The sequence below is a fragment of the Schistosoma mansoni genome, chromosome 4 (genome assembly GCF_000237925.1).
Source record: "Schistosoma mansoni strain Puerto Rico chromosome 4, complete genome".
NCBI lineage: Eukaryota > Metazoa > Platyhelminthes > Trematoda > Strigeidida > Schistosomatidae > Schistosoma > Schistosoma mansoni.
The window spans coordinates 24,540,421-24,556,451 of record NC_031498.1 but is presented as its reverse complement, the minus strand read 5'-3'; the positions used below and the strand labels follow the sequence as shown (position 1 = coordinate 24,556,451).

The following is a 16,031-nucleotide window of genomic DNA, read 5'->3' as shown; positions in this document are numbered from 1 at the left end:
GCTATCTTGAATTGCTTGAGTTTGTTAGTATCTCGAAGGAAGTCTGTACTAAACCTTTATAATGCTGTTTCGCCAGTTTTCCAGTGTTTCTTTAGCTTCAGTTTCATTTCAGTCACAACCAGGTGGTGATCTGAAGTTATGTCAGCTTCTCTTCTGGTTCTCACGTCTTCCATTGGTGTCTAGGTATCCTATCAGAATGGCCAGGTCCCTTCACGGGAACTCCTCTACGACTGACAACAGCCTCTCGTAAGACTGACTTTTATCGTCTGCGCTGTTATAATTGGTGGGTGAATAACACTGGAAAAAGTTCATTATGGTTCCCATATTCTTTGTTCGGAAGGATGCTTTGATGATCCTAGATCCATGAGATTCCCATCCTATAAGCGTATTTCGTGCTTCTTTGGACAGCATTACAGCAACGCCCTGATTGTGTAAAGCACTTATCTCTTCGTGACCGGAGTACAGCAGTATCCTTCCCGAACCTAGCCCTAGCTGCCCAGCTTGTGTTCAATGGGCTTCGCTGACTCCGAGCACCGTCAAGTTGTATCTCCTCATTTCCGTAGCTACATGGGACCAGCAGTAACTCTAGAAGAGCTACAGGCTGAATAAAGCATATTTAACAACTTAGTAGCCAGTTATGTATTTCTACACTTCCTTTGGTGGTTTTGAAATATAACTTGGTTGCGTAAACCAAATGATCTGAAATTAGATTCGAATTTACAAAACTCAATAGTTTATAATTTTTATATCCAAATCACTGATCTTTTTCATATTAATATTAGAAGGGATTTAAATTATCCCGTAATGGTTCAGTGGATAATGAGTTGTGTTCGAAGCGAAGGTTACTGGATTCGAGTCTCAGTGTGAACATCAACACTGGGATGCAGGTAAATTTAACTGACAGGTTCGAAATAGGACAAAAGTCGTGTAATGGTTTCCATTACTTGGTTGCACTAGACAGCATTAGTAGACGAAAGACAACAAATTTCTTCAAATACAGTCAAAAGTTTACTTATCTTGTTTGTCATCATTGATTCATCGAAGGTGTTTGAATGCTTCATAATAAAGTACTTCAAGGTTCAGGCTCGGCCTTTTGCATATGCGGGAATTCCGCCTGAAATAAATTTTCTAGTCTGTTTATTAATGAGTCGGGAAGATGAGCACACTGGCCAAGTAAGTTTCACCCATGTTTTAAGCTTTATTTAGTCCGCATCGACAAGCCTGTGTTTTGTCGACGAACTGGTTAGATTCAAGATGCCTTAATTTTTGCTCTGAGTCATATAAATGACTGGATTTAAAAATGTTATACATGTCTTCAGAGACTTATGTTAACTGAGATTTCAATCAACTTGTAGAAAAATATTTACGACATGAAAATATCAATAAATTACGCTTTAAGTGTTATTGTCGTAAACGAAATTCAGTAAAATATGTACCGACAAATCAGTGATTTATCAAGGAATTTATTGAGGAAGTGGAAATTCATGCGAACCTATACCGCGTTAGTCTAACTTAAGTTATATAGTTGTCTGCATGCCACACTAAAGTGAAAAGTTGATACGTGCTCAGTAAACGATGTTTGGAAATTAATAATACAATGTAAGTCAGTTTCAGTTTGAAAAGGACAGGAATCTAAATGCTTTGTGTTGGTTCTGGAGATGGAGTCTCAGGTGGCCTAACTTTTGGAGGGATACTTAACTACTTGTTGAGGTAAGGGGTCCCACTCGTTGATTCGAAGGGAAGGTCGATAGTCATATGGGCTAGTAAATGTTTTGTAATTTTCCAGTGAAGTCGTCATCCTTAAAGACAAGAAAAGTGAAGGTGTTGATCACAAAAATATTATAAAATGATTTATAGACTGATCAAGCCTTTTCTAGTCCTTTTGTATTACGAGGGGAATAGGTTTAGTTTATCTAGTCTCGCATGATACTGCACCATTGGTTTGGTATCAGAGTTTTCCAACTGCCCTAGATGGGTTCTTTGTACCGACCATCCCAGTTAAAGCTCCTAACATTCGCTTTTCGTCTTCTCAATGCCATAAACAACAACCCCATCACGAGAAAGCAGTGAGTAAGACTTCCCTGACAGTGGCTGTATACTTATGACTCTGTGAGAGCATTTCAAGAAGGAAAGCGAACTTTCCCCACCCGATGCACACATGTGCCTGGTCCTACGTTGTAGTTGACTGACTTCCCACCCTCGGCCTTACCAGGGCTTTTGGAGATTCTATGAAAAATAACCGACCTTTCACCATAATCATTCTTCTTTTCCCTAATTATAGTCAAGGAATCCGGCTTTCGCTTCGTGATATCAGGTTATTTTTCACTCTTTTTTATGTCCATCCGTTAAACTTCACTGGAGTAAAAATCACAGTTGTGTTACGCTCAAGTCATGTTTGTTGTCATTTTCCCTGCTAAAGGAGACCTAGGCTCATGATCGAGTTTGCTATTTAGAGAGCGGGAGACATAAGGAACTCGCTTTGTTATCCGCTTACTTGGGTTCTTATTTCTGACAGACCTCTTTGCCATCTGTTCTTCTTCTGGTCTTTTAAGAGCTGCAGGTGTTAAATTAGTGCAGACTTCGTGGTACCACTCATCACACTGCATATCACTATCCACCGGGTATTTATAATCTTAGTTTTGACAGTTACTCCTTTTACACTGTCCAGTCATCACTCAAAGATTTTCATGTAACTTTGAAAAAACATACAGGTTAAAACGAATAACCAAAATATTTGGGCAAAAAGTCAAAAGAAAACGATCCAAGAACTGTCAAGTTCAAAAAGTGCAAAAAAACAAAAACTGTGGCACTTGATAGGATTCCAAAGGTAAAAAGACCTTTTTGATAAAAAGATGACACTCTTGGTAATACTTTGACTGGAACTGATTCATTTAAAGTGAAACAGTAGTCTCGATACTTAATAAACGATCAAAGCATAACATAAACTGAAGAACATTAGCAGTTGAATCGGACATGACGGAAGTTAAGTTTTGTAAAACCGTATGCAATTTGCGATTATGTAACAAGAGTATCTCATTTTCATCTAAAAGGTATTTTTCCTTCCGGAACTCTTTTTAACCACAACCGTGGGTTACTAAAAAGTCTACTTAACGAATTAATGCATCTAGATATTTTGACGTTACCCTGCTAAAGGTTTATAAACTAGGTAGCCAGACAGACTTAAACAAGTGAAGCAAACAGCTAGGCGTAAATTTGGGCGAAAAGTAAACAATTTAGTGCGGATTCTGAAACATCTCCAAAGAAACATCTAGCAGAAAATTCTCACTGTTTCCCCCTGATACGCGAGAAGCCGAATATTTGGCGCGTTTCCCCTTTATTCATACCATGGTATCGTTTTTATTTCCCCCTATTGATCTCTATTATCGTTTTTTCTGTTTGCTTGGCTATTCACTCATCAACCATTAGATCTTATGAAAATTAGAGATAATGTATGGTTATTCAGTTTGCACATCTGTTTGCAATATTTTCAATTAAAGGTCATGCCATTTAGTTGTAGTTAGTAAGGATAAGGCCGGAAAGTGTTTAAAGGAGACGTGACGAATCCCTTGTGTCGACGCAATTTTTCTCAATGCATCTGCTTCCCAAAATAGAGATTTTCCTTCATTAGCGTTTGAAGTCAAACTTCAGTAACAAGTTGTTAGGCAGTTGATCCTAAACTTGTTAGTGCTTTTGCATTTTCGGTTCTTCCAGGGAAACAAAAAGTGGTAAATAAAGATGAACCCTAGAAAAATAGAGGAGGAAGCAGTGTGAACAAAGGAGCAAAATATATTTTCCCTTTTAATTATTTTATACTTGGACTATTCTTGACTTCAGCGGGAAGTGGTTTTCTCCAGGGTTTTCCACTTCTCCCATTCTTATTCAACCTTCTCATAGACTTAAAGAAGTAAGCCATGTACGCAGGTTCAGACTAATAGATAAATTTTAGGTGATTATCGTAACCAATGATTAAGGACTTTGAGTGAAATGGTTTAGAATCGTTCGTTATGGCGTAGGTGCATTCACTCTTTGTCTTCCCTTAGATCCTAACTTTTTAAATTACCTTACAAAATTATTTAATTGGATAAATCCATATTTTCTTCTTGAATCTTGTCTTCAATGCCTAATCTTCTCAATTACCACTAATACTGTTACTACCTATGATGCTGCTTCACTATATATACTAGCAATTTTATCTCGCTGTACTAATGAGGTATGGCAACTTGAACTGATGTACACATTCACCAGGTTCTACGTTATACTTACGTAGAATCGATAACCAATCTGTTTCAGGTTGATATCAATCTACCGATCAGTGCACCTTTATGCCAAATCTTACACAATCTCATCCGGTTATTTTTTACTTTCAAAATTTCAGCATTCGAAATTATAAATACTCTATGTTTTCCAAAAAATTAAAAATCATAAATTTTATTTAGCACACAACTCATCCAATATACTTTTTTTCGTAGTCGGAAAAAGAAAAAGATCGATGGTGGACCAAATCTTTTATTTCAAAGGTGGATAACCGAAGCTATGGAAAATGCATTTGCAAAAGATGCCAAATCATACTATGCTTACAAAAAGGTAGGAAATTAAGTTTGTTTTATGGACTTTATTACTTTCTTTTCTAGGCTCTTTCTTCGCTTAAAAAATACCCACTATTGTTGCAAAGTGGAAAAGAATGTAAAATTTTAGAAGGTTTTGGAGCAAAACTATGTGATTTCTTAGATGAGAAACTAAATAATTACGCTGACGATTTACAGTTATCAGCATTAGAAGCGCTACATTATGGTAATAAAAATATAAAATCATCAATAATGTCACCGATTATAACGGCAACTAAAACAAAGTGTTGTAAGACAAACCAGTTACCAGTAAGTTTCACACTAGATCAAATTCAAATGCATGATTTTGGTTCTCATTAGAAGCTGTATATTTGCCTTTTGTTTGTTTAATATTGAAGTCAGTAAAAGGTGTTTGTTGAATACTTGTATCAGAGAATTTAAACTGTTTCTTTTGTTTTTTGATACATCTATGCATTATAAGAATCAGACTTACAATTACAATAGTTGGTAAACTAAACATAATCCCTAATATCCAATGACGTGGATAACAAATTATGTGTACATTTGCGTAGTCAAGATTTGGCGCCGTCATTGTCTCTACCGTATAGTCGATTATGTAACTTTTCGGAGATGACGTTATTTTGCATAGAGTTGTTGTTGTACCATCACAAATGACTGGATCACAAGGGTTAGGTGCCCAACGTGTACGAAATAAATCAATATATCCGCTTCCTACTGTCGATGGTTCGTTTAAATGATATGAATAATTGACTATCGATGCAGATGTTCTCATTATTAAAGTGTATACGTCATTCTGTTCAATTGTTATTTGTTGTCTATTCTCTAAATCTGTCTGTAGAATATACCATGAACAGCATTTCTCATAACCCCTCTTATATGAACCGGTTTTGATCCATCGTTGCATAGATTCTTCACCTTTAAGAATGATTATTTGTGTTGGATGAGAAAAATTATGCGCATAAATGGCATCACCACTATTAAGTCGAAGGTGAGTAAACGTTGGCAAACTCCAGTTACGTATAACTAAACTGTAATTCTGTAATGGTCCATAGTGTGGTGATATAGGTGTTGTCCAAACACGAATTTTTAATTTGTTCGATCGGATTTCTAGATGATTACATGTCAGTGAACGTAATTCATGTATGTTCATTAGAAATCCATTTGTTGGCTCACCAATAAGTACTTGGTCACCTTTAGTTAAAGTTATATCAATCGGTCCTAATGCATAATGCGTAAATGCTAATGCACCGACACAAGATCCAAGTGATAGACAAATGCAAAGTAATAATATACGACATATTCTTGATAATCGTTTTTTCATCATTACTGCTATGTTGATAATAATCAAAGGAATCATTGTTATTAAACCAGCAATCATAAATACGAAAAGGTAGTTTTTATATAATGGTTCTTTGACACCTTGTTCATTAATGTTTGATGTTATTGTATCGCCAGAATTATCCATTGTTTCTTTTACGCTAATCTCTTTATTGGGAAATATTTGTCTTGAGAAGAAAAGAAGCAATATACTTTTAAGTGTTTTATTTTTCAAATATGGTCGAAATGGTTAATTTCATAGAAAATGACTCATATAGATGAAAATTATTCTTTGTGGAATGATTATAAAGGGAAATTAACAAAACCATACTTTCATCCTCCGTATAATAGTCGATTTTCCAAAACATCAATGGCCAACAGTATTAAGTCATACGGGCCATAAATCAGTTAAGTAAATAACTGAGCCCTTGCTTTTTGGTTGAAATTCTTGCTTATTTACCAGTGAACAGGTGCACGTATCTGTCTCCTAGCCGGTAATACTACCTCACTAAACGGGGGTTGAGCCTGCGGCTTAGTCAAATACCGTAGCCGTTGAACCACTGCTCTCTCTCTCAACCATTGAGTTCGACTCTTGCTCCATCTACTGGGTTTAGATACCTGGGCGGTATCACCAACCTTAGTATTTAAAGTGTGGTTAAAGGTAGGTTGTGTAAAGAGTATGTTAGAATTGATCAGGTCTTACAATATGTATAACTGAATCTTAATCATACCGAATAGTACTTCATTTTGTAAGTTAGAGAGTATCTCAGAACTCTCGATTAATTACCGTTATCTGAGATGCTTAATAACTGCTAAGTTATTCCATAATATTAAAAATTTACAACTAATATTAACAATCACGGACTGTCATGAAATTCAACAATCTCTATAAACCCCTTTAGTAATTAACACTAATGATGTTAGTTAACTCACGTCGAAGAAAGCGAAATATTCCTAAATCGTGAATCTGTCTTAAAACGTCTATTTTCGTGACTGAACTAAACGTAACTTGGTGTAACTTATCGGTAAGATATCTAAAATTCCTCTTTTTGAATCATATTACTAACTATACATTTAAGTATCCTAATTTGCATATCATTGTATTCATCTACTTCTAATAGTCTTGTAGCTAATAAGATATTCTTTTTAAACAGTGTCTCTGTATATAAGTAAAGCTTTATTCCGGTTATATATTTATGATTTAACTTACCTATAAGATGTACATTTGAAGCCTTTTAGTTTTATATATTTTGAATTTTACATAATATTTGTATTTTTTAAAGTTGTCAATTATTGAGTTGGAGATGTATGACGTTGCTCTGAATTTATCTTAATAGTCAAGATACGTCTAATTCCTGTCTTTTTCTAGATTTTGAGTTCTAAATTTGTCTGACACTTAGTTCCACGCATTCTCTCTTTCTCTCTTACTACTACTGATACTATTACTACTTCCGCTATTCTGGTATTTGATTTCATAAACTGACTTCGCTGTGCTAATATGGTGTATCAGTTTGATCAGATACGCATATATGGCTAATGCTTAGGGCGTTCTACTTTCACCTACTTATTCACAGATATGAACCCCCACCCACCTACTTCTGTCTGGACAATCGGGTAGCATCATTAGCTTTTACATTCAGTGTTACTCATACCCAGGTACTTGGTGAATGCGTTAATTAAAAACTTATTACTATGTACCGATTTCTACCTTGTTTATGATTGAATCATTAAGTTACTCTTTTACCTACAATGGTATGCATAATGATAATAATAATAATTTAAAGTACAATTTTGATCCCAAATTAACATATAACTTAGTATTAACATTAAAGTGAAACTTCTCACTGATAGTATTGGATGATGATCATGATATATCATCATTTGGCTTGAAGTCAAGAGCTTGAACCAATAGATCTTAACTAAATGGTCCTAAGATATTGTGGTTTTATCACTAGACTTAATGCTTTGGTGGAGTTAGTCCCAATCTAGGACAAAACGCCAGTGCAATCCTCCTGGATTTTCACTAACCCTATATAACTGTCATCATTCTGTGATAAAACCTTGGGTCAAATTTCTATGAATCTCCTCTATTAAAGTAATACCAATAATGCATTTCAGTAACAATGTAAAGTTTCACTCCATTGTTTAGGCACTACATCTTTATGGTGTGAAACTACACAACTAAGCTGTGACCAATGTAGCTGAATTCAGGAGCATAAAACAACAATAATTGGAAGTCACAATCTAACATATATAGCCCTTAAAAATAAGTTTATGAATAGTTTATTGACTTACATTTTATTTCACCTCATTTAGACGAGTTATTTCCGATAAACTTTTCTACAGCATATATATGGTGTTTATCTTTGTATTTATACACATGTCGCATCGAATCTTTTCGCTCATTGGGTATCATTTCTTGTTAACCTTTCTTTATTTTGCATCATATATTACAAAATTATTATTGCATAGTAATGAGCGTCTATACGAATATAAAATGCAGATGTGAAAGGATGTGATGTTATAATCGATATCAATTAACATTTTGGTCATTCACTTTATAGTCTTTAAATATACATTTTAACGTTGCTATTCATTTAATTGTAAAGCACATAAAAATTGATTGGAACTAATTTTAGTTCGCGAAACGGCTGTATTTAACAACAGTGGAGAAAAAAAGAACAGTGTTTCATACAGAATAGGTAGATTTTGGCCAATAATAGAATCCATTACACGACTTTTGTCCTATTTCGAACCTGTCAGTTAAATTTACCTGCATCCCAGTGTTGATGTTCACACTGAGACTCGAATCCAGTAACCTTCGCTTCGAACACAACTCATTATCCACTGAACCATTACGGGATAATTTAAATCCCTTCTAATATTAATATGAAAAAGATCAGTGATTTGGATGTAAAAATTATAAACTATTGAGTTTTGTAAATTCGAATCTAATTTCAGATCATTTGGTTTACGCAACCAAGTTATATTTCAAAACCACCAAAGGAAGTGTAGAAATACATAACTGGCTACTAAGTTGTTAAATATGCTTTATTCAGCCTGTAGCTCTTCTAGAGTTACTGCTGGTCCCATGTAGCTACGGAAATGAGGAGATACAACTTGACGGTGCTCGGAGTCAGCGAAGCCCATTGAACACAAGCTGGGCAGCTAGGGCTAGGTTCGGGAAGGATACTGCTGTACTCCGGTCACGAAGAGATAAGTGCTTTACACAATCAGGGCGTTGCTGTAATGCTGTCCAAAGAAGCACGAAATACGCTTATAGGATGGGAATCTCATGGATCTAGGATCATCAAAGCATCCTTCCGAACAAAGAATATGGGAACCATAATGAACTTTTTCCAGTGTTATTCACCCACCAATTATAACAGCGCAGACGATAAAAGTCAGTCTTACGAGAGGCTGTTGTCAGTCGTAGAGGAGTTCCCGTGAAGGGACCTGGCCATTCTGATAGGATACCTAGACACCAATGGAAGACGTGAGAACCAGAAGAGAAGCTGACATAACTTCAGATCACCACCTGGTTGTGACTGAAATGAAACTGAAGCTAAAGAAACACTGGAAAACTGGCGAAACAGCATTATAAAGGTTTAGTACAGACTTCCTTCGAGATACTAACAAACTCAAGCAATTCAAGATAGCGCTCAACAACAGATTCTGAGCCTCACAATATCTACTGAAAGAAGAAGAAACTACTATGGAGTGTAATTGGAAAGAGATCAAGAAAGCACTAATTTCAACAGGTCAGGAGACTCTGGAACTCAAGAAATACCGTCATAAGGAATGGATCTCTATGGGAAACCTGAACAAGATTTAGGAAGGGAAGAACAAAAGGACAGCAATCAATTACAGTTGAACGAGAGCAGAGAATGCCAAGGTATAAACAAACTCATAAAGGCAAACAAGATAGTGAAGAGAAGGATTATAGCCGACAAGCGGAAGACCCAGCAGCGACAACAGAAATTGCTGTGAGTGAAGGAAATGCGAGACAGATACAATATAACAAAATAACCTGATTCTGAAAAAGTAGGCACACGCCATTTTTAAAGGCATGATCTATAATTTACAAAATTGTTTCACATATAAGATGTTTTTCAAGTAGGATTGGTATATGCATGAAATCAATAAAGATAAAAGACAGTTCATTTGTGCAGATATCTCAGAGAGTTGATAAATAGGTTTGTGTTTTAGTATTGCACTATGAATGCAGATTTTATGATGTCTCAAAAATGGTATTGTGTCCAACATGCAACCATGGGAAACGCGCATCTGAACCAAACAAGTAACAGTTGATTAAGCATACATATATAAACACTACTTTGTTTAGCGACAACTGATATTCTTTAGTTATGATGTGATTGTCAACTGAGCCAATTGGTATCACGATGATAAATACTGACAGTTTTTGTCCATAAGGAATTGTCGCTCGCAGATTGTGTAAAAAGATGGGAAGGCAAAAAAGAGCTGAAACTTACGTTAGATGCTGGCGAAAAGAACCTAAAAATGGTAACTTTTCGGGTTGTGAGACTTCAACAGAAAATGGCTCCGAAACCATTACAGGTGCATCACGAAACCATTTAAATAGGCTTCGGATCTGTTACACGAATCCTCGAAGCTTGTTTAATAAGTGATCAGAACTAGGTGTACAGATTAACTATACCAAGCCAGATATAATCTCAGTCACAGAAACTTGACTGACGAAGCCTGTAGATAGTATGGAACTTGATTTTGAAGGTTTCACGTTAGTAAAAGCCGACGGGATCCAGAAACGTAAAAGAGGAGTAGCTCTATTCATTAAGAATATCCCATTTACCATCATCGACAAGATTGAAGAAAGGAAGACAGCAATCAACAACAGCCGAACAAAAACAGAAAAAGTCAAGGCACAAAATGAATACACAGAAGCAAACAAGCTAGTGAAGATGAGCATTAGAGCTGATAAGCAGAAATATGTGGAAGAGCTAGCAATGACAGCAGACAAAGCTACAAGAGAAGAAAGTATGAGACAGTTAGATGATACAACGAAGAAACTGACAGGGAAATATAGTAAATCAAAGAGACCAGTCAAGGACAAAGAAGGCAAGTTAATCACAGAAATTCAAGGACAGAGGTGCAGATTGTTGAAACACTTCGAAGTACTCTTGAATGGACCAGCCCCATTCAACCCACCGGATATCGTAGCAGCACACACAAATCTCCCTATAGATGTCATTCCACCAACGACCGAAGAAATCAGGATGATCATCGAACAAATCAATAGTGGGAAAGCATCAGGACCTGACAAAATACCAGCCGAAGCACTAAAGTCACACATAGAAGTAACTGCAAACATACTCCACGTTCTATTCTGGAAGATTTGAGGGGAAGAACAATTACTGACAGACTGGAAAGAAGGATATCTCATCAAGATGCCAAAGAAAGGAGATCTGAGCAAATGTGAGAATTACAGATGCATCACACTGTTGTCAATAACAGTTTTGCTGAACCGGATGAAACACTCAGTGGACGCCCAACTTCGAGATCAACAGGTCGGATTCCGTAAGGACCGGTCGTGCACAGACCGAATTGCCACACTACAGATCATTGTGAAACAATCAATTGAATGAAACTCGTCAATATACATCAAGTTCATTGCTTGTGACAAAGCATTTGAGAGTGTGGATAGGAGAACATTATGGAAACTTCTTCGAGACTATTGTGTACCTGAGAAGATCGTCAATATCATACGGAATTCAAACATCAGACTACACTTCAAAGACGTTCATGGAGAACAGCTGATAGATGTATTCCAAGTGAGGACCAGAGTCAGACAATGCTGCTTTCTCTTTCTTCTGGTGATTGACTGAAATATGAAATATGAATTGTCCGAAACATTTTGGGTCCTTTATGTTCAAAGAAATTTTTTATCAGGAAACATCATCGTAGGTTGACATTTTTTATTCTGGTTTTTATTTCCCTTCACAGTACTGCGTCTCTTGTAATATTTCGTAAAGTTTTTGTTATTAGATTCATTTAAATATCAATTTGCTTCTGTATTTGCATTTTGAACCCCAACGAATATCTTTGCTTGATCTGAATACTACCATATATCTTTCTACAGTTTTAGTTAACCAAAAACATAAATGTATGTAACCTGATATGAATGTTTAATTCTTAAATCATGATTTAGAAGCGTCTACTTATTAGCATTGGTTTTAATCCACTTTATCCCAAGTCTCTGACTTTAATTCGATTAACCTAGGAACTATGAATTATACGTTTACAGTTCTCTTTGCACTGAATAAACTATAAACAATTGCCTTCATGAATCAATACCAGGTTTTTACATAGTAGCCTTTATTGAAAACCTACTGTTGTTTTGGCCAAATTAGACACTCACAAAATACTCTCCGATAAACTTACTTGGTATAATTTTATCAGCCAGTTTGCTTTGATGGACTGAATTTATTAGCTCACCCACAGCATCATAACACTTCTTCAACTACAATTTATTAGTATTTCTAAGATCTCGATGATAAAATCAATATGAAGAGCTACCATGTTGTGTATCTCTTATGTGTTTATTTAACACCCATGTGTCAAAACTGTATGGTAAGTTGTTCTGTTGTCTACTCGTTCCGTAATTTACGTATAACTATATTTTTCATGTCATTTTGTCAGTATCATTCAGAGATATTTAACCTAGATTTTGGCATCCGTCCCGAAATATGATCGGTGGCCAGTTCATACTGATTGATATAAACACTCAGATAACTAAAAAGTATTGATTCCCATTCCCTTCATAAACTTTAGATAGTCATTTTTTGATAGAAACAAGAAACACTTACTGGACATATTTGTCTTTTCTTTTTGAACCTATTTCGCTACGTGATAATCTTGAGAATTATTTGACTTCATGTTAGTTCAAACAGAAGAAATCATTATACGAATTTTCCTACATCTTCATTTCAAAAATCATTTTCATTTAATCGTTTTTCTTGTTTTTTTCTCTCACTAAAAACAGACTGAAAAAGATTCCCTTCTAAAAGAACACAATATTAATTCAGGTGACAGTGATGTAACTGTCCCAAATCTCATTATACAAACAAATGCAACTCATGATAAAGTCACCTCTGAGATAATAAACAATGAAAATTTGATTTTTCAATATTCAGTCTATGCAAAAAAGGTTCTGGAAGTAATTAAAAGTTCGAAACATCCTTCAGGCTGTAGTATGTGTGAATTAGCAGCATATTTTCGAAATCATGAACAAGTACGTTTTCTATTTGTTATATATATATCCGTCACAACGTAGAACCTGCACATCGGTTCAAGTTATCATACCTTATTAGTACAGAGAGATTAAGCTTTCAGGCCAAATCCCAGAATAGTAGAGATAGTAACAGGAAAGATTGAGCATCGAAGATACGACTCGAAAAGAAATTATAAATTAGCGAAATAAAAACAAAAAATGTTATAATAAATTTAGGATTTAAAAATTTAGGAAAAGTCAGGTAATGGCTGCACCTGCGCCATTGCAAACGATTTTGAGCCATGTCATTCTGAGTCTCTAACTATTAGTTACGATAATCACATGGACCTCGACCATATAGTCTGTACCTATTAACATGGCTAAGTCCAGTTGTCAGTGAATTCATGAACTGATGACATGTTTTGGTCTGGCCGCTCTTAGCAATTTTACAGCCTACTTTTGCACCAGAAAACATCTCCCGTCGAGGTAGGGGGTGGCTAGGCATGTGTAACACATGTCCCGACCACTTTAGTTGATGGTTTACTACCTCATCAATCTATTTACCATCCTTAATTATTGCCCTATTCCTATCCCAGGTATTGCTTACTCCGTGGTACCGAAATACACGAGCGATACTCCGAAAACACCAACGAATATCCTCTATTCTCAATGGCCATGTTTCACACCTATAAAGTAGAACGGCGAGAACTGCTGTTCAGTAAACTCTCCATTTGGTTGGTAGACGGATATCTTGCCTACTACACGAGTGACGCAAGTTGGCGAAAGTCAGTCGATCCTTCTGAATCGGCGCCGAGATTTCGTTAGACATCAGACCTTCAGTACTGATGAGATTCTCACGATAAGTGGAGCGGTCGATACGTTCTTCTTGAGGGACCTGAAAAAAAGTTGAATTAGTGGTGGTCTCACGGATTTATCGAGAGCATGAATCGATCAATCTTGGGCCACCATTAAAAACATAGGAGTACGGAACTCCTCAAGAAGGAACATCTATGACTTTGCACTCCCGAATGGAATCCAGGATCTTCAGTTTCTAAGGCGAACACTTAATCTCTAGACCTCTGAGCCGGGATCTAATGATGTTAATGTCTAACTTCAAGGGGTTCAGTATATTTCTTTTGTACACTACTCCAATTCTGTAATCCGAATGGCTACCACTCCTGCCGTTTGAAAGACTTTGAGTCGGACCGACTTTGGCAGAAAATTATTAGCCCGATAATTCATTGAGATTGACTTGTACTGGCGCCGTAGTGTATGCTACTTATGCCGACAGATATAAGTAGTATGTAGCCGCGACCGGAAATGGATTGCCAGGTAGCAGAAGATTGGATCGAAGAGAACAGAAAGGGGATCGGAGAGAGCAATCATAATAACAACAGCATTAGCGGAATGATGTAGTAGGTAAAGGATAACGCAAAGAAGACGTGCAAAAGATGTATCTAATGTTTGATTCTCATATTATACTAAGCCAGTGTAATTTTGCACCAAACAGTAAATTGGTTTACCCCACCTGAAGTCTCGTTCACTACGGCATTAAATGGTTTAGTGACAAGCTGTACACTGTCTTCACTAAGCCTTTACTTAGCCACGCTGGGTGGTGTTCATGAACACGAAAATGCAAATTTCTGGAAATTCGACCAATATAGCGTTTCACAAAAGCAGTCAAATTGCTAAATACAGAACGATATGGCCATTTTACGTAATTAATGTTTTAGTCTATGTCACTATTGGGTACGTAGAAAACACTAGTCGTAGTTTTCCGGCGTTGAATGTTATTTGTGTTGTTCTGCATAATCTATGAATCGTTATTATTATTTCTTATTGAATTCATTTGACTTTATGTATAATTTAGCCTTCCACTAAACATTTGGTCGAATTTGTAACTGTATTATCATTTCTCTCATCCTATCTGACCCATATTTATTTTGATCATTATTAACCTAACAGTTTCATTCAGCTTATAAACTTATTCAAGTTAACTCTTCCCAACATTAACAATTTGTGTTATTTTACGAACAATCTTAAATTCACATGCTACAACTTCAAACGATTCACTTCGCCTTAAACCTGGAGACTTTTTGGATTGTTAATTTGGATATATTATTGTAGAACCTAAAAAGAATATGTTGAAAAGAATATTCTCCGTTCATATTAAGCTGATTTATCGATAGTGGCCATTTCGATTTAGCTCGTTTGTTCACTGTACACACTATGTACCAATGGTTGGTGTTATGTCGGTCCAATTAGTGTGTAAAATGATTGAAATGAATTTTGTAACCAAACTGATAATTTGTTTACAAAATTCATCACTGAATCTCATGATTTTCTTTTATAAGGCAAGATCATTGACCAGCTATCAGACTGACCATATAAATATATAAAATTAAAACTATTATTTATCAACAAATACCATTTACAAACATTAATAATAATGGTAAACAAAGATGGATAGTGGCTAGCAGTGGAATCCAGGACGCGCGTTTCGTCCTATTTGGGACTCGTCAGCTGGATGTACCTGCATCTCAGAGTTGATATTCACTCTGGGACTCGAACCCATTACCTTTCGCTTCAAACGCTATCGCGTTATCCACTCGGCCACTGAGTCCTGATAGCCACTTGCTTGTGCAATGGGGTAAAGTGGAAATTCACTTCGTATTGTTTGTTTGAATCTTCCCATTGATGTTTTAGGACTGCAACTTGTCAGTCTCTGATTGCTTACCATGCTTGTGAATTTAGGCTATATCGAGGCAATGCGCACGGTATACAAATATGCCAATTAGAGACTGACCAGTTGCAGCCCTAAAAGTTACTTGGGAAGATCCAAACAAACATCGTATGTGAATAAAATAAGTCGTCTCCAG

The 16,031-nt window shown here is 36.1% G+C and overlaps 3 protein-coding genes across 3 annotated transcripts in view; 2 read left to right on the top strand and 1 right to left on the bottom strand.

Annotated features, from left to right (window-relative positions):
* Positions 1-1,156: 1,156 nt before the first annotated feature.
* Positions 1,157-4,925, top strand: Smp_055140 (hypothetical protein; the record flags this gene model as incomplete). Its single annotated transcript, XM_018797281.1, has 3 exons — positions 1,157-1,173; positions 4,470-4,584; positions 4,632-4,925. The coding sequence occupies 3 exons, from the start codon at positions 1,157-1,159 to the stop codon at positions 4,923-4,925; spliced, it is 426 nt and encodes a 141-aa protein (XP_018652338.1).
* Positions 4,926-5,002: 77 nt separating this feature from the next.
* On the bottom strand, positions 5,003-6,051 carry Smp_151500 (hypothetical protein; the record flags this gene model as incomplete). The annotated part of the gene is made up of 2 exons (XM_018797280.1): positions 5,003-5,032; positions 5,167-6,051. The coding sequence occupies 2 exons, from the start codon at positions 6,049-6,051 to the stop codon at positions 5,003-5,005; spliced, it is 915 nt and encodes a 304-aa protein (XP_018652337.1).
* A 6,443-nt stretch (positions 6,052-12,494) lies between these two features.
* The window catches only part of Smp_151510 (hypothetical protein), a gene marked incomplete at both ends in the record, with an annotated part of 30,559 nt that continues 27,022 nt past the window's right edge, over positions 12,495-16,031 (top strand). The window contains 2 exons of the mRNA XM_018797279.1: positions 12,495-12,512; positions 12,925-13,173. Coding sequence (XP_018652336.1) covers positions 12,495-12,512; positions 12,925-13,173 — 267 coding nt within the window. The remainder of the gene's footprint in view (positions 12,513-12,924; positions 13,174-16,031) is intronic.